Source organism: Hyperoodon ampullatus, assembly GCF_949752795.1.
Source record: "Hyperoodon ampullatus genome assembly, chromosome: 3".
Classification (NCBI taxonomy): domain Eukaryota; kingdom Metazoa; phylum Chordata; class Mammalia; order Artiodactyla; family Ziphiidae; genus Hyperoodon; species Hyperoodon ampullatus.
In genome coordinates, this window is record NC_136916.1 from 49354721 (window position 1) to 49376354 (window position 21634).

Sequence of the window (21634 nt, forward strand, 5' to 3'; positions counted from 1 at the left end):
GAATATTCCACTAAAATCACACAGGTGTCACTGTTTACAAGTTGGTAGAAGAATTAGGAAACATTTTTCTCTCTAAGTCTAAATTAGTCTACACTCTATGGTTTGGGGAGAAATAAAGTTCAGTTTGCATTTATAATAATCAGCACTACATTTTATAAATTAATACCAGTTAAGTTCCAGTCTTCACTTTGCCATACTAGTTTTTTGTCCTTGAGCAAGTCACTTGTTGTCTCTGAATACATGTCATGTTCTGTAGAAACAAGCAGCTGAGAAAGACTTTTCTAGTGTTACATTTTTGAATTTCATACATGAAAGTAACATTGTGCTATATCTCCACTGAATTTTTGTATCTTTTTGAAAGGGTTTTGTAGAGAGTATGTTGTATGAATGAGGTGTGGGAGGGACATTTAGAAACATCTTTCTGAAGGAAGTGTTTAGTTACATGGATATTATAGACAGCAGTGGTACTTCTCAGCACAGGCATAATGCTTACTTTTTAAATGCTATATAATAGAAAATGCTTTAGTATATAACTAATACATTCTACTCAATAATTTAGCATTTAGCAAAGTAATGATAATAATTGAGGAGGGGTCTTATTTCTAAATGTATAAAACCAGGAAGTTGCAAATGAGCTATACATTTCCTTCGGCTGTGGCCTTCTGTATAACTTTTTTTTGTTGTTGTTGTTTTTTGTGGTACGTGGGCCTCACACTATTGTGGCTCTCCCATTGCGGAGCACAGGCTCCGGACGCGCAGGCTCAGCAGCCATGGCTCATGGGCCCAGCCGCTCTGCGGCATGTGGGATCTTCCCAGACCGGGGCACGAACCTGTGTTGCTTGCATTGGCAGGCGGACTCTCAACCACTGTGCCACCAGGGAAGCCCCTGTATAACTTTTTGTACTTCCCGTCCTACATTACCAATTCCATGGAATAGTGTGATATATTGGTAACTTTTTACAACCACTTTGCAGCTTGAAGTGCTATGGCTTGACACTAAAAGTGAGGAAGTGGAATAAATCTATACTATGTAGCTGCCTCTGGCCCAACCAAGTTTCTACCAAGTTTATTTTCAATTTTTCGTTGAGTCATCAGTTTCTTAACACAGTTTCATCTTTACTCCCTATATCTGCACCTCCCTGCTCACTTACAAAACTTTTTAGAGCATTCTCCTCCCCCCTATTCCTTTTTAAAGAAAGGGAGCAAAAAGAGTAAAGGAAGAGAAAGAAGGAAAGAGAGAAATATAGGCTTTTAAAATATTTATACAACTGATTCTCATTATTACTGATAGTTATGTTCCATAAAGTTGCTGTGAACACTGAATTAGTGAATACCAAACCACTGCTCATAGGGGAAACACAACATTAGGTTCCTGTGAGCCTCTGGTCACAAGATTTTCATCAACTTATCAATACATAACTTTGTTTTTTGTGTGTTTCTGTTGAGAGACACTTTTTTTTTTAACATCTTTATTGGAGTATAATTGCTTTACAATGGTGTGTTAGTTTCTGCTTTATAACAAAATGAGTCAGCTATACATATACATATATCCACATATCTCCTCCTACCCTCCCTGTCCCACCCCTCTAGGTGGTCACAAAGCACGGAGTTGATCTCCCTGTGCTATGCGGCTGCTTCCCACTAGCTATCTGTTTTACATTTGGTAGTATATATAAGTCCATGCCACTTAGAGACACCTTGTTTAATATATATTGATTCAGTAACATTAAACTCCTATCCAACAGCTCTGTAACTCATGCCCGGCTGAAGCTGCAAAAATATGCATTGTCTCTATAAGGCACATCACAACCTTTGTGTGCTTAGGAACACTAGCTTCAGTATTATGCTTGGGGGCCATTTTACACAGTAAAAATCACTCCAAAGAAGCACAAAGATTTCACAAAATGTGATAAATGTGGCATTAAATAGAATGTGAAAATGACATTTGTTCACAGTATGAGAGCTGAAACAAGAAGGTGACACACTGTTGCCTATTTTGACTTCAGTGGGGAATGTGTGTGTTGGGTGACTCAAGTTTTTTGCTGCTTTGCACATATTCAGGAATGACCTTGAACGTGCAACAAGTATTGATTTTTGGAGTTATAAATTTTAGATAGTAGGCAAATTAGCATATACGAACCCGTGTGAATAATGAGGATCAACTGTATATATGGCTTTTAAATTAAACCCCAGAAGGTTTCTTTATATTTCATTATGTTTGAAAACAGAAGAGATGATTTCTATTTCTGAACTTGATATATCTACATAATGAGTAGCATATGTTGGAGGAGATTAGGATAAAAATATCATCAGTTACCCCACTGTTTTCTGTTCAGTCTTATGCCTGCTTTTAGTTTTAAGGCAAGAATTGAGCAGTTTGTGAATTGAAAATTATCTGGGATCTTTGTCAAAATCTTAAGTAACTCAATTTCTTGAGGCTACTTTTAATTTCTAAACACCTATCCATTGGGGAAGTAGTTGTTAACTTTTGCTCCTATCCACTTTTTAAATTGCTAACCCTTACCTTCTTATTGTTTTATTGGGTTTTAGTTTTATTGTGTGTGTTTCTTTTATTGCAAGGAGCATGAAATCCTTTGTGGAAGCAGGTGTGGTATAAGTAAATACATTTATTGATAAAAAGAATTTCAGGTAACTGTTTCTTTAGCCTGGAAATGTCTATAGACACATCTTCCATCGCAGAATTAGAAAAAAAATCTCCAATTTAGGGCCATCATGTTATAGTAGGAAGAGTTTTATTTTGATTTGCTTTTCTTCATACTTGGAACACAATATAAATAGGAAAACTTTAAAATTTTGAAATTATTCTTCCATCTAATATTATGCATTGGTTCCTAGGCTTTGTAGCTGAGCAGTTTCTAAATAACACAGCCACTCAACTGACATACCATGGATTATGTGAACTAACTTCAACGGTTCAGGAAGGAGAACTTTGTGTGTTCTTTCGGAATAATCATTTTAGCACCATGACCAAATACAAGGTATGATATAGAAATAGCTACTGTTATTCTAAACTAAAGGAGCTTGATTTAGAGATGTCTTATGATCTGCTTCCAAATAAAAAATTTTAGCATAATATTCTTTAACCATCAAATTATAAAGGTAATAATTAATTCTTTAGGGTGGAATGGATTAGCAATTTGTTACTTAAAATCATTTTTTTGTTTTTATTTAGGTCTCAACTCCATTTTCACAGGTTACTGCATTAAAATGTATTTATTATTTTCTTTCTAAGAAAAAAAAAGATAAACCCTAGAGTTAGAACTAGGATGACTGCTAATGATGGATGTTTACATTTGAGGGCTAAAGGAGTTTAGAGAAAGAATCAAGATTTGTCTTTATGATAGTGTTTCTATTATTAAGTTATCAGTGTGACTTTAAATTCTTTTTATCATGTCATTTATGACTTTGCCAAAAAAATCTTACTGATTCATCCCTCTTGTTATCTCTTCAGTGCTTCCATTTTTACAGCTGCCACCTAATACAGGAGTTTATCAGTTTATCTCTAGATTTCTGTGGCAGAATACTGCTCTAATCAGGTCAATAATATTGCAAAAATGTTAGTAGCACCCAGTGCCTAGAGGATAAAAATGCAAGGTATTTTCTGCTATCCCCTTGTGTCAACACTTTGCTTCAGCCATAATGATCTGTCTACTCATTAATAGTCCTCCATCCCCATATACACTTTATGCTTTCCCATTTTGTTTCTTACTCCTATGTGAATATTCTCACTCCTTTTTGCCTATCCAAATTTCACCTATCTTTTAAGAAACATTTTCAATACTAACTCTTCAGTAAAGCTACTTCTTCTCTCCTTAAATCAGTGGTTCTCAACCCAGATTGTACGCTAGAGCTGCCTACAGAGCTATTAAAAAAATACCAATGTGCAGAACCCAACAGCAACTCAATTAAATCAGAATCTGTAGAGGTGGGACCTGAGCAACAGTATTTTTAAAATGTTTTCCAGGTGACTTAAATATGCAGCTAAGGCTCTGGATCACTACTCTACCCTTCCTCCTTTACTTGTTATGGGCCACATTGTCCTTGCTTTGCCCTTATTGATGAGTACCTAGTTAACAGTTTTCTTTCCATGTAAATGTGTCTCATTTTTCTAAATGAAACTAAGCTTATTGAAGTCAGGAATCTGACTTTGTATTTCCTTCAACACTTTAATCAGTGAATTGCACAAAGTAGTGTAAAATAATGATTTGTTTGCTTATTTAAGAATACTCTATAGCCCTAGCTCTCCTGCTCCCCTGTTAGTTATAGCAAGGGTTTGTTTGTATTGTTCCCTTATTTAAGCTAGATGTGTGCTAGGTATGGGCCCAGATTTATCCATACTCCTCAAAAATCTAAGGCCAAAGAACCACAAAATCAGAATTATTGCTACATAATAAATACTGCTAAGTCATCTCGCTTTACCTGATCTCTTCAAGTCCACCCTTTATTCATTCATTCAACAGATATTTATTGAGCATGATTATGACTGGGTACTTAGCTAAGTATTAGGACTGCAGCCTGAGCAAGGCAGCTATAGTTCCTGCCATTTAAGGACCTCCTAGTTTGACAAGGTACAGATGTTAAATAACTACACAAGTAGGTATCATTTCTATTGAGATACACTCTGTGAAGGGTACATAAAACATGCTGTGAGTACTTTTATTAGGACTTATAACCTATTTGAAGATGTCAGGAAAAAAAGGGGGGTGGTGCGGTTAACTAAGCAGATGGAACATGTGTGCAAAAGCCCTGAGGAGGGAAATAACCTAACTTTTTAAGGAATTCGAAGAAGGGCTATGTGACTGAAGCATAGAAAATAAGAAGCATGACGTAAGGCTCAAGAGGCATGATGTAAGGCTCAAGAGATAGATATCAGATCTTGTAGAGTCCTAAGTTAAAAGGAGAAATAGGGAATGCTTTGGCAGTCCAGTGGTTAGGACTTGGCACTTTCACTGCCAGGGCCCGGGTTCAGTCCCTGGTCAGGGAACTAAGATCCCACGAGCCATGCTGTGTGGCCAAAAATTAAATAAATGAATGAATGAGAGAAATAGACTTTGGTCTCCTGATGGCCTAGTCGTTCTTTTTGTTCTCTCTCTCTCTCTCTTTTTTTTTTTCTCCATAGGGGTAAGATAGTTCAATTGAGAAAACAACATCTCTGGCTGTCACGAGTGGTTGTTCTACAACTTCCCAAAATTGAGCTTTAGACGTTCCCTTTTTTTTTTTTTTTTTATCAAGGCCATATCCCTGACCTGGAAGTCCTTTACTAGTCACCTAGGTATTCGCAATCTTCCTGTGTGGTTGGGAAGTGTGCGCCTCTCCTGGAGCACTTTCTGCATTGGGTCTGTTTCTGGACTGAGTATGCATTTCCATGAGATGATGATAGCCGAGAGCATGTGTGCATTCTGCTATTTCTCACTTCTAAGTTTTTCTCAGTAAACCTTATTCTATAGCTAAACAGTGTATCACTAGTGGTGTGTGTCTCCCTGCCCCTTGTATAACATTAAGGTGCTTTGGACTTCAGGGCAAGCCCCAAGAGCAAGTTTTTTGAAAGGATAAACAAAATCAACAAACTTCTAGCCAGGCTCTCCAAGAAGAAAAGAGAGAAGACCCAAGTAAACAAAATAAGAAATGAAAGAGGAGAATTAATAGCCAATACTGCAGAAATACAAAAAAATCATAAGAAATACTATGAATAGTTATATGCCAACAAACTGGGACAACCTAGAAAAAAATGGCCAAGTTGTATAAACATACAGCTTGCCAAAGCTGAGTCAAAATAATTTGGGGCTTCCCTGGTGGTACAGTGGTTAAGAATCTGCCTGCCAATATAGGGGACACAGGTTCGAGCCCTGGTCTGGGAAGATCCCACATGCCGCAGAGCAACTAAGCCTGTGTGCCACAACTGAGGAGCCTGCACTCTATAGCCTGTGTGCCACAACTACTGAAGCCCATGCGCCTAGAGCCCATGCTCCACAACAAGAGAAGCTACCGCGATGAGAGGCCCATGCACCACAACAAAGAGTAGCCCCTGCTTGACGCAACTAAAGAAGGCCTGCGTATAGCAATGAAGACCCAAGGCAGCCAAAAATAAATTAATTTTAAAAAAAAAGATAATTTGAACAGACTGATCACTAGAAGTGAAACAGAATCTGTAAAAAAAAAAAAAAAAACTGAAGAAACAAAACCCAAAAAACCCCCTGCAAACAAAAGTCCAGAACCAGATGGCTTTACTGGGGAATTCTACCAAACACACAAAGAACTTATCCTTCTCCAACTATTCCAAAAGATTGAAGAGGAGGGAACACTACCGAAGTCATTCTATGAAGCCACCATCACCCTGATACCAAAAATCACACAAAGACACCACAAGAATTACAGACCTATATCTTTGATGAATATAGTTGCAAAAATGCTCAACGAAGTATTAGCAAACTGAATCCAACAATACATAAAAAGGATCATACACCATGATCAAGTTGTATTCATTTCAGGGTTTCAAGGATGTTTCAAACACATGCAAATCAATTAATGTGATGCACCAAATCAACAAAAGAAAAGACAAAAACCAAATGCTCTTCTCAATAGATTCAGAAAAAGCATTTGATAAAATTCAACATCGATTCATGGTAAAAACTCTCACCAAAATGGGTACAGAGGGAACACATCTCAACAATAAAAGCCATTTATGGGACTTCCCTGGTGGTCCAGTGGTTAAGAATCTGCCTTCCAATGCAGGGGATGAACCAGGGTTCAATCCCTGATCGGGGAACTAAGATCCCACATGCTGCAGGGCAACTAAGCCTGCGCACCACAACTACTGAGCCCCTGTGCTCTAGAGCCCGCATGCCACAACTAGAGAGAAGCCCATGCACTGCAATGAAAGATCCTGCATGCCGCAACGAAGATCCCACATGCCACAACCAAAACCCAACACAGCCAAATAAATAAATAAATAATTTTTTAAAATAATAAAAGCCATTTATGGCAAACCCATAGCCAATATAATACTCAATGGTGAAAAGCTGAAAGCCTTCTTGCTAAATTCAGCAACAAGACAAGGATGCCCACTCTCACCACTTCTATTCAACATAGTATTGAAATTTCTAGCCACAGTAATCAGACAAGAAAAATAAATAAAATGTGTCCAGATTGGAAGGGAAGAGGTAAAATTGTCTTTCTATGCAAGACTCTATACAGAAAACCCTAAAGCCTCCGCACAAAAACTGTTAGAACTAATAAATTAATTCAGTAAGATAGCAGGATTAGTATACCAAAATCTGTTGCATTTCTTTTTTTTTTTTTTTAAATAAATTTATTGTATTTTAAATTTCTGGCTGCATTGGGTCTTTGTTGCAGTGCGTGGGCTTCTCATTGCGGTGGCTTTTGCTGCGGAGCACGGGCTCTAGAGCGCAGGCTCAGCAGCTGTGGTGCACGGGCCTAGTTACTCCACAGCATGTGGAATCCTCCCGGACCAGGGCTCGAACCCATGTCCCCTGCACCGGCAGGGAGATTCTTAACCACTGCTCCACCAGGGAAGTCCTGTTGCATTTCTTTATACTAACAAATATCAGAAAAGGAAAGTAAAAAAAAAAAAAAAAAAAAAGTCTTTAAAATTGCATCCAAAAAAAAAAAATCCTAGAAATAAACCTAACCAAGAAGGTGATAGACCTATACACTGAGAACTATAAAACATTGATAAGGGAAACTGAAGAAGATTCAAAGAAATGGAAAGATATCCTGTGGTCTTGGATTGGAAGAATTAATATTGTTAAAATGGCCATACTACCCAAAGCAATCTACAGATTTAATTCAGTCCCTTTCAAATTACCTGTGACATTTTACACAGAATTAGAATAATCCTAAAATTTATAAGGAACCACAAGAGACTCCGAATTGCCAAAGCAATCCTGAGGAAAAAGAACAAAGCTGTAGGCATAATCTTCCCAGACTTCAGACAATACTGCAAAGCTACAGTAATCAAAACAGCATGGTATTGGCGCAAAAACACATATGGATCAAGGGACCAGAATAAAGAACCCTGGAGTAAACCCACACACCTATGGTCAATTACTCTTTGACAAAGGAGGCAAGAATATACAGTGGAGAAAAGACAGTCTCTTTAGCAAGTGGTGTTGGGAAAGCTGGACAGCTGCATGTAAATCAATGAAGTCAGAACATTCCCTCACACCATGCACAAAAATAAACTCAAAATGCCTTAAAGACTTAATATTAGACATGATACCATAAAACTCCTATGCCAACGAATTGGAACAACCTACAAAAAATGGATAGTTTCTATAAACATACAGCTTGCCAAAACTGAATCAAGAAGAAACAGATAATTTGAACAGACTGATCACTAGAAATGAAATAGAATCTGTAAAAAACAAAACAGGGCTTCCCTGGTGGCGCAGTGGTTGAGAGTCCGCCTGCCGATGCAGGGGACACGGGTTCGTGCCCCGGTCCGGGAAGATCCCACATGCCGCGGAGCGGCTGGGCCCGTGAGCCATGGCCACTGGGCCTGTGCGTCCGGAGCCTGTGCTCCGCAACGGGAGAGGCCACAACAGTGAGAGGCCTGCGTACCACACACACACACACACAAAATACAGAAAAAAAAAATACAGAAAAACAAAACAAAACAAAAAACACCCCCCCCCAAAAAAAAACCTCCCTGAAAACAAAAGTCCAGGACCAGATGGCTTTACTGGGGAATTCTACCAAACATACAAAGAAGAACTCATCCTTCTCAAACTATTCCAGAAGATTGAAGAGGAGGGAACACTAGCAAATTCATTCTACGAGGCCACCATTACATAGAATAAAACAAAGGGGGAAACATTCTTTGACATAAATCACAGCAATATTTTCTTAGATCAGTCTCCCAGGGCAAAATAAATAAAAGTAAAAATAAACAAATGGAACCTAAACAAATTTAAAAGCTTTTGCACAGCGTAGGAAATCATCAACAAAAAGGCAACCCACGAATGGAAGAAAATATTTGCAAATGATGCGATGAATAAAGGGTTAATTTCCAAAATATACAAAGAGCTCATACAACTTAATATCAAAAAAACAAACAACCGAGTCAAAAAATGGACAGAAGACCTAAATAAACATTTCTCCAAAAAGACATACAGCTGGCCAGCAGGCACATGAAAAGATGCTCAACACTGCTAATTATTAGAGAAATGCAAATGAAAACCACAATGAGATATCACCTCACACTGGTCAGAATGATCATCATCAAAACATCTACAAATAATAAATGCTGGAGAGGGTGTGGAGAAATATTAATATGTGGGAATATTAATATTCCCACTGTTGGTGGGAATGTTAATTGGTTTAGCCACTATGGAAAACAGTATGGAGGTTCCTTAAAAAACTAAAAATAGAACTACCATATGATCCAGCCATTCCTCTCCTGGGCGTATATCCAGAAAAAACAAAAACTCTAATTCAAAAAGGTCCATGCATCCCTATGTTCATAGCAGCACTGTTTACAATAGCCAAGACATGGAAGCAGCCTAAGTGTCCATCAACAGATGAATGGATAAGGAAGATGTGGTGTATATAAACAATGGAATGTTAACCATAAAAAAGAATGAAATATTGCCATTTGAAGCAACATGGATGGACCTAGAGATTATCATGCTGAGTGAAATAAGTCAGACAGAGAAAGACAAATACTGTATGTCACTTATATGTGGAATCTAAAAAATAACACAAATGAGTTTATTTACAAAACAGAAACAGCCTCACAGACATAGAAAACAAACTTATGGTCACCAAAGGGGAAAGCGGGGAGGAGGGATAAATTAGGAGTATGGGATTAACAGATACACAGTACTATATGTAAAATAGAAAAACAACAAGGATTTACTGTATAGCAGGGAACTATATTCAATATCTTATCATAGCCTATAATGGAAAAGAATCTTAAAAATATGTGTAACTGAGTCACTTTGCTGTACACCTGAAAATAATACAGTATTGTAAATATATTATTCTTTAATTTAAAAAAAGAAAGAATGATCTGGGTTCTAAGCATGGACAACTGGATGAATGATGATGCTCTGTATCAAAATGCAGAACACTGGAACAGAAAAAAGATGTGAACTTTTAGAACTGTTAGAGCTGCTTCTCAGGCATCCCTCCAAGTGGAAATGTTGGTTAAATGGTTCAGGATTGGAATAAGTTTTGTGTACAAATAGGGAGAGGGAGAATATGAGATTTACAAGAAAAATGTGGAATTGGAAGAAAAGAGAAGGCCTAGGACAGAGGTTTGAGGAGTGCCAACATTTAAGGATCAACTAGTGGAGTATAAACTGGCAAAGAAGACAGAAAGAAAAGAACAAAAGGAAAATCTAAAGAATATGGTATCATGTAAACCAACAAGGAGAGAGTGTTTCAAGAAGAATGGAGATCTCAATTGTTAAATGCTATTGAAAAATGAGTAAGATAAGAACACTCGGGGGGAAAGTGTTCATTAGGGATATGGATTTCATTGATATCTTTTAGAGAATGGTGGAAGCAGAAAAAAAAACCTCATTGAATTGGTTAGGAAATGATTGGGGTCTCAGATACTAGAAACAGATTATAGGCAACTTTTGACAAACAACAGTTTGTCTGTGAGGAGGCACAGACATAATGGCTCATAGCTATAGTAGAGTGTGGAATCAAGGGAAGGTTGTTTCTGTTTAATATGAGAAACTTGACAATGTTAAAATATTGAAGGACTCAATAGAGAGAAATGTTGAAAATTCAGGAGAGGAGATAATGTTAGAAGCCTCCAAGAAGGTGAGAAAGGATAGACATTTTCACAGGTAAAAGGGATTGACCTTTGGTTTAAAAAGAGACCTCTCCATTGTAAAGGAGGGAAAGAATAGACTATGAGTAGAGCTACAGGTAAGTTTATAGATTTGATGGCAGGAAATTGAGAAAGTTATTGTTTCAATGTTTCTATTTTCTGTAATGTGGAAGGCAAGATCATTTACTGAGACTGAGGAGGAGTAAGATCTTGGTTTGGTTCCAGATTTGAAGAAAGAAAATTTGAAGTAGTCTTTACAGCATGTGGGAGAAAGGACTAACTAGAGAAATTAAGAATCACTAGGCAGTGTTAAGGATGGTAATTATTACATGAATATACCACTTGTGTCATTTTTCTGCGGGAGTATTCATCAGAGTGTAGGCCTGGTGAAGGTAGTTAGTTATCCTAGATTTGGGACTTCGTTAAGTGGGTGCATCAAAGAATAGAAGAGCAAAGGAATTTAGGGGCGTGATGTTATTATGTACAAGATGATATTGTCCAAACTTACAAATATTTTCCTAGAAAAAAAAAACACACCATTCTTTACAAGGTAGTCCTGTTTTTTTTTGTTTGTTTGTTTTTTTGTCCGTGCCACGTGGCTTGTAGGATCTTAGTATCCCAATCAGGGATCGAACCTGGGCCCTTGGTAGTGAAATCAATGAGTCCTAACCACTGGATCGCCAGGGAATTCCTGGTAGTACTATTTTTATAGAAGGGATAAATGGAAACAACTATCCTGGTGGCCAGTCACTAGGGGGAAATGGTATTATTTTCTATAGTGACCACCAAACTGAAACAGTAGCACTGTTTTTTACTTTTTATTATGAAAAATTGGAAACTTACAGAAAAATGATGAGACTAATTTAATGTGTTCCTATTATACTCATCACCTACTTTTAACAATTTTGACGTATTATTTTTTATCTATTTTTATATTTTTGCTAATACTTAAGTACGTATCTCTAAACAAGAACATTTCCCTTTCAAATCACCCTTTCAAAGTACCATTATTGCATCTAACAAAGTTATCTATAATTTTTAATATCATCTCATACCCAGTCCATATTCAAATTTCCCATTTGTCCCCCAAATGGTTTTATGGATGGTTTGTTCAAACCAGGATCTAATCAAGGACCTTGTGTTACATTTGGTGAAGTAAGTCCTTTTTAGACATAAATCCTGTGTTTTCCAGGAATCTTTTGGGTCTTTGGGCTATTTGTATCTGCCTCATTATAATCCTCTCAGTTCTATTTCCTATATTCCTGTTGAACTTTCTTTCCAGTTCTGAGGGTCTTTAAATTAGACACTGCTTTACTCTGGCAAAGTACCCAATGAGTACATTCTTTGTAAGAGTCAGAGACACTTTCCCTCCTAATTGACCCAGTGACTGATAACCGACTTACCACAAAATCTATAGCACTTCTTCAGTTGTTGGTGTAAAACTAGAAGCCCTAAATTTAGGAATACTTACTAAAATTTAAGGAAGGGGTTCCTCCATTTGCTTGATAAGGAAATAAGATGGAAGATTTTGCCCTTGTTCTATTAAACCTGTTCAGCATTAAAACTATTATTCTGTACCACTAATTGCTGGGTTGTTAGAGTTTCTGTAGTTCTTTATAAACTTGAGCCCTAGGGAATCTATAAGGATATAAGTAAGGAAAAACTAGAAAGCTGCTTTTTCCAACAAGTTTTGCCTACTTTTACTGCTGCATTAGATCTTCATAAGGACTTCTAACATTTCACTTTTGAAGGACCTTGAGATTTTTAGGGCCATTTTATGCATTCATATTTAATGATCACTTTATTTTGCATCTTCCTGCCCCTGTGAACTCCTTGGAACAACTAGAGTACAAACACAGTTTATTCCATGGAATTCTAGATATACTTTCTTTTTTAAAAAAAATATTTATTTTATTTATTTATTTTTATGGCTGTGTCAGGTCTTGTGGCACGTGGACTCTTTGATGAGGCATGCAGGATCTTTTTTTAAAAAATAAATTTATTTATTTATTTTTGGCTGTGTTGGGTCTTCATTGCTGTGCTCGGGTTTTCTCTAGCTGTGGCGAGCGGGGGCTACTCTTCGTTGTGGTGTGTGGACTCCTCATTGTGGTGGCTTCTCTAGTTGTGGAGCATGGGCTCTAGGTACACAGGCTTCAGTGTGGCATGCGAGCTCAGTAGTTGTGGCTTGCGGGCTCTAGAGTGCAGGCTCAGTAGTTGTGGCACGCAGGCTTAGTTGCTCTGAGGCATGTGGGATCTTCCTGGACCAGGGACTGAACCCATGTGCCTTGCATTGGCAGGCGAATTCTTAACCACTGTGCCACCAGCAAAGTCCCGCGGGATCTTTAGTTGTGGCGTGTGGGCTGTTCATTGCGGCGCATGGGCTTCTCTCTAGTTGTAGCATGTGGGTTTTCTCTTCTCTAGTGGCGCGCAGGCTCTAGAGCACATGGGCTCTTTGTTGTGGCGCACGGGCTCCAGAGCACGTGGGCTCTGTAGTTTCAGTACGTGGGCTCTCTAGTTGAGGCGCATGGGCTTTAGTTGCCCTGCAGCACGTGAGATCTTAGTTCCCTGACCAGGGATTGAACCTGCGTCCCCTGCATTGGAATGCGGATTCTTTATGACTGGACTACCAGGGAAGTCCCTCTAGATATACTTTCAACAAAAAATAAATTTAATATCTGGATAGAATATTTTCTACTACAGATAAATGGTGTCTATAACTAGGGACCTATAATAATAATAAACTGCCAATCTATAATAAGTTGGCAATCAGTCAAAAGTATCTATAAGTGTATTATTCTATTAGTGGGGCTTATTTTTACTGTGATTTGCAGAAAGGATCTTTATACTTTTTGGTACCCATATTGTATTATATGCCATTATTATCTCAGGACCAAGACCAACAAGGAAGAAGTCTGTGTTGGGACAAAAAGGATTACCTAGGAAAGGGAATCTCTAGTTTCTTTATAGGTTGTACCAATTTCCTTAGCAATTTACTAAATTCTACCTTGTGTGTAAAATATTTTTGTCATCTAAAGTCTTTTGGAACTCTAGAGATGTATGAGCCATGGACTTTTGTTTGACCAAAGGGAAGAAGGTATGTGTCTCCTTTAATATTCTTTAGTACTGTATCTCTGTTCTAACTCCTGTCTCCAGACTTTGGATAGAGGCAGGGGCAAATTCTCTTGTTCAGTTAAACTTTTTGGTGACTCTCTCAAACCATATTTCTAAAACTGGACAAAGTATTCTCTGTTTACTAGCTTTATGATTCCATTTCCATAGACTTTTTTAAAAATTAATTTTATTTTTATTTATTTTTGCTTGTGTTGAGTCATCGTTGCTGTGCACAGGCTTTCTCTAGTTGTGGTGAGCAGAAGCTACTCTTCCTTGCTGTGTGAGGGTTTCTCATTGTGGTGGCTTCTCTTGTTGCGGAGCATGGGCTCTAGGTGCACGGGCTTCAGTAGTTGTGGCACGCGGGCTCAGTGATTGTGGCTCGTGGGCTGTAGAGCACAGGCTCAGTAGTTGTGGCGCACGGGCTTAGTTGCTTCGCAGCCTGTGGGATCTTCCCGGACAAGGCCTTGAACCCGTGTCCCCTGCATTGGCAGGCAGATTCTTAACCACTGCGCCACCAGGGAAGCCCTCCAACGACTTTTTTTTTTTTTTTTTTTTTTTTGCAACTGTATTATAACTTTATTTAACTTGGTAAAAGCCAGAATTGATGGTTCTTAACATGGTATGTAGAGATCAAAATTAAAGAATATAAAATACCTTAAAAAAAAAGCAGTCAGCTCAATCCTGGTTCCTTCAATATTACTGCCAAACTTCTGTGAAAGAAGCCTTGTAATAAAGACTAACAGCAACATAGAAGATGATTTTTTTTTAAAAAGTTCATTTATCAATTTAACAATCTAGAAAAAAGAAAGTGACTATAATACTTGATGACAGACATCATGTTTAAGTAGAAAACACAAAGATAAAAAAAGTAATATCTATGAAAATATTGCACAACTTCAGGTGTTTCCTCCAAATTTGCTTTATGTAATTGGATATAAATTAATGAACAAAAACTTAAGCAAGTTACATGTAACAATTTAACAGAACCTGATAATCTAATTTCTTTCAATTTTTCTGAAACTCATCGTGGGGCTTATAAGAAAATTAACCAACATAGATACTGCTACAGTTGAATGTCAAATCTTTAAGTGCTTATGACATACTAAATTCTTCTATAATGCAATTATGAAGAACCCTTCAAGAGACTTGTGTTTTGTATGTAGAAAAGTGTTAAAGTCAAATATTCAACTCAATATAAAATAAGAAACATTTCTGATTTGTTGGGTTGAGATTGCTTCTCCTTTTGCTAATGAATGATTTTTTTTTTTTTTTTTTTTTTGGCGGTATGCGGGCCTCTCACTGCTGTGGCCTCTCCCGCTGCAGAGCACAGGCTCCGGACGCGCAGGCCCAGCAGCCATGGCCCACAGGCCCAGCCGCTCCGCGGCACATGGGATCCTCCCAGACCGGGGCACGAACCCGCGCCCCCTGCATCGGCAGGCGGACTCTCAACCACTGCGCCACCAGGGAAGCCCTAATGAATGATTTTTTTAGCTGTAATATCACTGAGTTGAACAAATATGTCACCTTTGAGTACATTAAGAAAAATAAACGCATGCTAAATGGATAAAGCATTACAACTACATCTAGACCATCTCTACTTCTAACACTTCAGAAGCTTAGAGATTCAGTGTTCTTATATTAACTGCAAGAAAAAGATAAAAGAGAAATTCCTTCTTTTTTGAGATCACAACTATGAAGTCATGTGGTTATACAAATTCTACATTTGTGTGCAAAACATGAAACACATTTATCTTAATTCTCCCTGCTTAGAATTGTCAGTCAACTAGTAGGACTGTTCTTCCAAGAAACAGAAACAGAGATGTGTTTTACATGACTTCAGTAACCTCAGCACTACAATACAGGGAAGGAGGTCACAGGAAAGAATAAATCAAAACTGTTACAACTGAGAAACTTTTCTCAGTTTAATCATGGTGCCACTTTCATTTTTACATAAGCATGGTGGCATAATTCAAGCTCAATAAATCAGAATTCTTAATGTTTAAAATTTACCTTGACTTTTAGTTATCACCATATTAACCAAAATAATTAGGTGAAACACATAAGAAAGGGTAATATTAAATCCCACTTTATACTAGAGTTGGTTTCTTGACACATTAACTCATTTTTTTATAGAAAAGGGATAGTGCATCTCAGCTTGCTTACACACTAGGAGATCACTTTGAATTCTGCATCTCCTAACTGCAAACAGATATAGCACTTATAACAGGTTATAAATAAACTGGTTTTCAAGCATAGAGCCAGCCCCAATGATAATAATACACTATTTATAAAGACCTAAGGCAATGAATTCCATTTCCAATGGAAAAAAAGAACTGTACAAACAAGCTTAAAACTACTTTTTTTGTGCCAGTGTTGTAAAATGTAGCTTTTAATAAAACCTTGACCCAAATGCCAGCAACTTGAGAAAAGAATTTGGGTGGGGGGAAGAAGAAAGTTATTTCATTTAGGAAAAACAACCACTATCTTTTTCCTAATCTTCGACATACACAATTTAAACTTATACAGCTGCTTTAACACTTTACACAATTCCTATGTACTGGAACAATAACAAGATCTAAATACAATTATATTTTTGAACACTGGGTCAAGGCTTTATATAAAAATACCTTCCTACTTTCCCCCCTAAGTTTCTAAAATATCACATACTTTTCCCCAACATCTGCAGCCATTCAGGAATATTTAGGAAACTTTTGTGCATGATCTTAATCCCTAATCCCTGGCTCTTTGGGCTCAGTGACAAAAGATCAAAACCACCAAAAATGATGGTTCACTTGAAGTCAGATGAGAGACCCTGGCTCAATCAGTCTCGTAGGACGAAAGCAGTGCTGCATCAACTGGCTCCATGCAGGAGGGGCATGTGAAGGATCTCATCAACCAGTCGTCTGTACAGTCCAGATGATAGATGTGCATGCACGGGAGAAATCGAATTGGGTCCCCATGAACAAAGTCCATCATACAGATCACACACTCCCAGATCTTTTTTTCTGATCCATCTCTTCCAGGTTCATAAACTCCTTATACAGCAGATGCTGTATAAGGCCTATTCTTTGAGCTATCCTAATTTGTTCCTCTTCAGTCAGCTGAGTTGCTAGGCGAGTCTGGCTAGGTGTTGGATGATAGACCGGAACTGGAACTTGTTCCTGGTATGGCGGCGGTGGCTCCTGATCCTGCTCCGTCCCCTCGCGAAAGCTAGCCCGGTCGGACTGAGACTCGTGAAGCAGGGAGATGTCATCCAAAGTGGGGGACTTGAGGCAGTTCCCCATCTTCCAGGGCTGGGGTGTGTGATCTGTGCGCTGTTTTGACAGTCTTCTCCCCTCCATAGACTTTTTAATTAGGCCTTCTGTCATCGCAGAGTCACAGAGGATGTGTGAATTAAATTGATTTTTTCCCTATTATACTTTTTTCCTATTCTTGATTTTTATAATAATTTGCCAGTCAACTTCACACTTCTCAACTGTGTATGGATCTATGGTTTTGATTGCACAGCCTCTTATGACATTTTCTCTGACAGCAGATACTAGTTGACTTACTGTTTTTGGAAACTCCTCTTATTTCTAGTTTTGTGGTTTACCATTCCTAAACTCTGGACAAGTACCTCTTCTATTACTAGCAAAGCAATCAAGTCCAGCTCTTGTTAGTTATTAGTTGTAATAGCACTCTCCATGAACCCTTGATTAAACTATTCTTCCCTCACCTGTCCATTGGCAAAAATACATATACCCCTAATTTCTTTCTCGTATGTTACCTTGCTCCATGTAATTCCATCTAATCTCGTACAGTTAAACTGGGCAGATCATTTTGGCAAATCCACATCGAGTACATGATCCTACGAAGACCTGTGCTTTTCATCAGCATAACTAAGATTAGGATCTGAAAGTAGCAGGAGGAGATGCTAGTGAGAGTGCACATGCTTTCAGGGCCATTCTTGTGGTTCTAAATAGTAAGATGACTTTTTAACCAGACAGGAAATTTGAAAGTATAAAAATGGGCTGTAAATAAATCCCCACTTTCCTAGAAACAGACCCATTTTGGTCTGTTCTGCTTCGGGATTCTTATATATATAACTCTATATCCAAGATCTAGTTATTCCTTTTTATTTTAATGATCCTCCTCCACTTCTCTAATACTTCCTGCTTGCTCTTTTTTTTTAAAATAAATTTTAAAATTTTTGTTTATTTTTGGCTGAGTTGGGTCCCCGCTGCTGCACACGGGCACTTTACAGCCGCGGCAAGCGGGGGCCAGTCCTTGCTGCGGCACGCAGGCCCCTCACCACGGTGGCCTCTCCCACCGCAGAGCACAGGCTTCAGGCATGCGAGCCTCAGTAGCCGTAGCCCACAGGCTCAGCAATTGTGGCCTAAGGGCTCTAGAGCACAGGCCCAGCAGTTGTGTCACACGGGTCCAGTCCAGTCGCTTCATGGCATGTGGGATCCTCCCAGACCAGGGATCGAACCCTCATTCTCTGCACTGGCAGGCAGACTTCCAACCACCGCGCCACCAGGGAAGCCCCCCTGCTTGCTCTTGAGTAAAATAAACTACTGATTCCTTGGCCTCTGTCTAGATCACCTAGCTTCTAGATCTTTGGTTAAATAACGACATCTGCCTAGTTCTTTCCCCATCGTGACTCCCCCTGATCATCCCTTTCCCATATCAACTTTTATATCCATGTCTTGACTGTTTCCTCTACCTCTTGGTTTTAAATTATTGACAACTCTCTGGAGTATATTCGAAACCAAGGTGTTTTTTAAGGTTGGCTTTTATTAGTTTGCTTTTTTACTTTACATTTAAGGATTAGAAGTGAGAGTAAGTTTGTCCATTCACTTTTCTCTTCAACTAAGAGTATGGTGGGAATTTTTTTTTCCACAGAAGGCTACACTTAAGTAAAAATTACCTAATTTAGATTTTTTTTTTTTTTTGCGGTACACGGGCCTCTCACTGTTGTGGAGCACAGGCTCCAGACGCGCAGGCTCAGCAGCCATGGCTCACGGGCCCAGCCGCTCCGCGGCATGTGGGATCTTCCCGGACCGGGACACGAACCCGTGTCCCTTGCATCGGCATGTGGACTCTCAACCACTGCGCCACCAGGGAAGCCCTAATTTAGATATTTTTAAAAGGTAGTTGATACATAAAAAATTGTCACTTTTTGTGAGGGGGGGCTGTGCCACGCGCCTTGTAGGATCTTAGCTCCCCAACCAGGGATCAAACCCGTGCCCCTTGCAATGGAAGCGTGGAGTCCTAACCAATGGACCGCCAGGGAATTTCCAAATTGTCACTTTCTTTAAAAAAATTTTTTTAGAAGTGGGAAGGGGAAAGAAATGTGGTAACAGAGTAAGAAAAGTGATTCCACAGTACAGGCAGAGAGATACATCTTTTCCTTTTAAATAAGAGGCAGGGAAAGGAGATAGATACAGAAACCGAGATAGATTTAGGGGCTGTTCATGTGCCCTGCATTATACTAAGCATTTTACGTTCATTATCTCATTTAATTTTCACAACTTCCCACTTTACATCTGCGAGAACAGGCTTAAAGCCCTGAGTAACTTGCTCAAGACCACACAGCTTGTAAACAGCTCCAGTCTGACTTTTAACTTCACACTCTGAACAGCTCTGCCTTTCTGGGTGGGTAAGAAAGTTACTTGTAGGTGAGATTGATGTTTTTTAAGTAGAAGTAAAGTTCATCTTTCAATTTATAAAATTCCTTAGAAATCGTCTCGTCTCACTGATTCTATATCACTTTATAAGAAAAGAAAACTAAGGTCCAAAGACTTTAAATAATTCAAATCCAAGCTAGTTAACCAGAAATATTCAGGCAGTGCTTTCCTCTGTATTTTAAAGGCTGGAATTACTTAATTTTTGTATTACATTATCAGGTTTTCTTCTATTTTACCAATTTACAAAATGTGATAGTATTATGTATATTGTTAATAAAAGTAACGTATATACTCTATATAGAATTATCAGAGTATTTTAGATAGAACAGGTTTTCGTTCAGTCTTCTTTTGTGATTTAATTGCTCATTTTAAAAAAAATTATAAAAATTATCTAATGTCATTTGTTTTTATGTAATAATAAACATACATTTTTTACATTAATAAACAATTTAATTTAATATATGCATTCTGTATTGTGAAATTAATATTTTAGAGACTGGTGAGTGAGATTAGGCAGAAGATTTAAGGCTTAGAAAAGAAACCTTTGGCTAGATAATATTAACAGAAGTGCTGGGATACAAAAGCAAGAAATATTCTTTTCTTTTTTCCTTTTTAGCCGCGCCATGTGGCTTGTGGGATCTTAGTTCCCCAACCAGGGATTGAACCCGGGCCACAGCAGTGAAAGCGCCAGGTCCTGAACACTGGACCTCCAGGGAATCCCCAAGAAATATTCTTGATGGTGATTTAATTGTAGACTCTCAGGAACAAATGGGCCTAAAGTATTCAGTACTATACTGACACATGCTTTGTTATTTTAAGTAATAACCAGCATTGTTGACAGTGGACCAGTTACACACTTTTTTTGATAAATGTCAAGATCTAAAAGAGGAAGGAATTGAGGCTGATGGCCCATGAGAAGACAGGTCACCTATACCAAGAAATGGATACTTCTAGTTAAAACTTTTAAATATTCATGTGCTATGGGTGATAGTAGCTTTCAATAGAAATGCTCCCAGAATTTACCTATCCTAAAGTGTCATTTGGAGGAAAATTATTGAAAAGATTATAGTTCCTTCCCAACAAACAGCCAATCTAATATATGATCTATACAAAATAAACTGTAAAACTTATATATTATATAATATGTTGAAATGCATTGTGATAAGTATAAAGAGAAGGGTCAGATCTATTCAGTGGAAAATTAGTTTTTCTCTTAAATCATCCCAGAACAAGGTAGACCCTAACCGGGTATTAAAAATATGTTAGGTAATGAGACTGCATGGGTGAATAAAACATGGCTCTGGTCCTCAAGGAGCTTAAAATGTATTAAGAGAAATGATTAAGTAAACAGACAACTGCAATTCAATGTATAAAGTGCTATAATACTGTTAAGTCCAGGATTCTATGAAGTCACATAAAAGGGGCACTAATACCAGAGAAAGATGGGATCATTACTACCCATGATATGAATCCTCACGCACTTAGCGTAGTGCTAAGCATATGGTAGGCATTCAATATTTGATAAATTGGAACATACCTGATTTAAAAAACAAAACAAAACATGAGCCTGGACTTGATTTTTTCTTAAAACAATGTCTTTAAACTTCATACCAAAATGTGTTTCTTTATGAATCCTTTTCATGTTGCAATAGTAATTTCAGTGATCTTGTAAATTAATTAGTACCTACAGCTGATTCTTGAATGTAACTGCTACTAGACAACAGGAAAAACTTTGTACTTTAGGAGGAGCTGTGTCCCATAGTGCTGGACACATAGTAAATGTTCAAAAATAACAACTACTTAGTTTTTTTTAAAGCTTCAGAATTTATTCAGTAATTCTCTACTCTCACCACCAAATTCTTTAAAGGAATTTCTTATTATTAATTATTAAGATTGTGTATAAGTGAGAACTTGAAAAGTATGATTCTTGTGCAATAATAAACACTATATTAACCAGTGGGAACTCTGAACAAGTAAATGAAAGTCTTGTCCTTGGCAAATGTGAAATAAAAATGGCTTACAAATGTTA

General features: G+C 38.0%; 1 protein-coding gene and 1 pseudogene across 3 annotated transcripts in view; one reads left to right on the forward strand and one right to left on the reverse strand.

Annotated features, from left to right (window-relative positions):
* Positions 1–21634, forward strand: part of MINDY2 (MINDY lysine 48 deubiquitinase 2) — a gene marked incomplete at its 5' end in the record, with an annotated part of 82469 nt that overhangs the window by 54951 nt on the left and 5884 nt on the right. For both annotated transcript variants that reach the window (XM_079699893.1, XM_079699894.1), the window contains one exon: positions 2857–2999. In XM_079699893.1, coding sequence (XP_079556019.1) covers positions 2857–2999 — 143 coding nt within the window. The remainder of the gene's footprint in view (positions 1–2856; positions 3000–21634) is intronic.
* LOC307050521 (RING finger protein 11-like) lies at positions 16754–17304 on the reverse strand (annotated as a pseudogene). The gene has a single exon. The product of its transcript is annotated as an RING finger protein 11-like (transcript).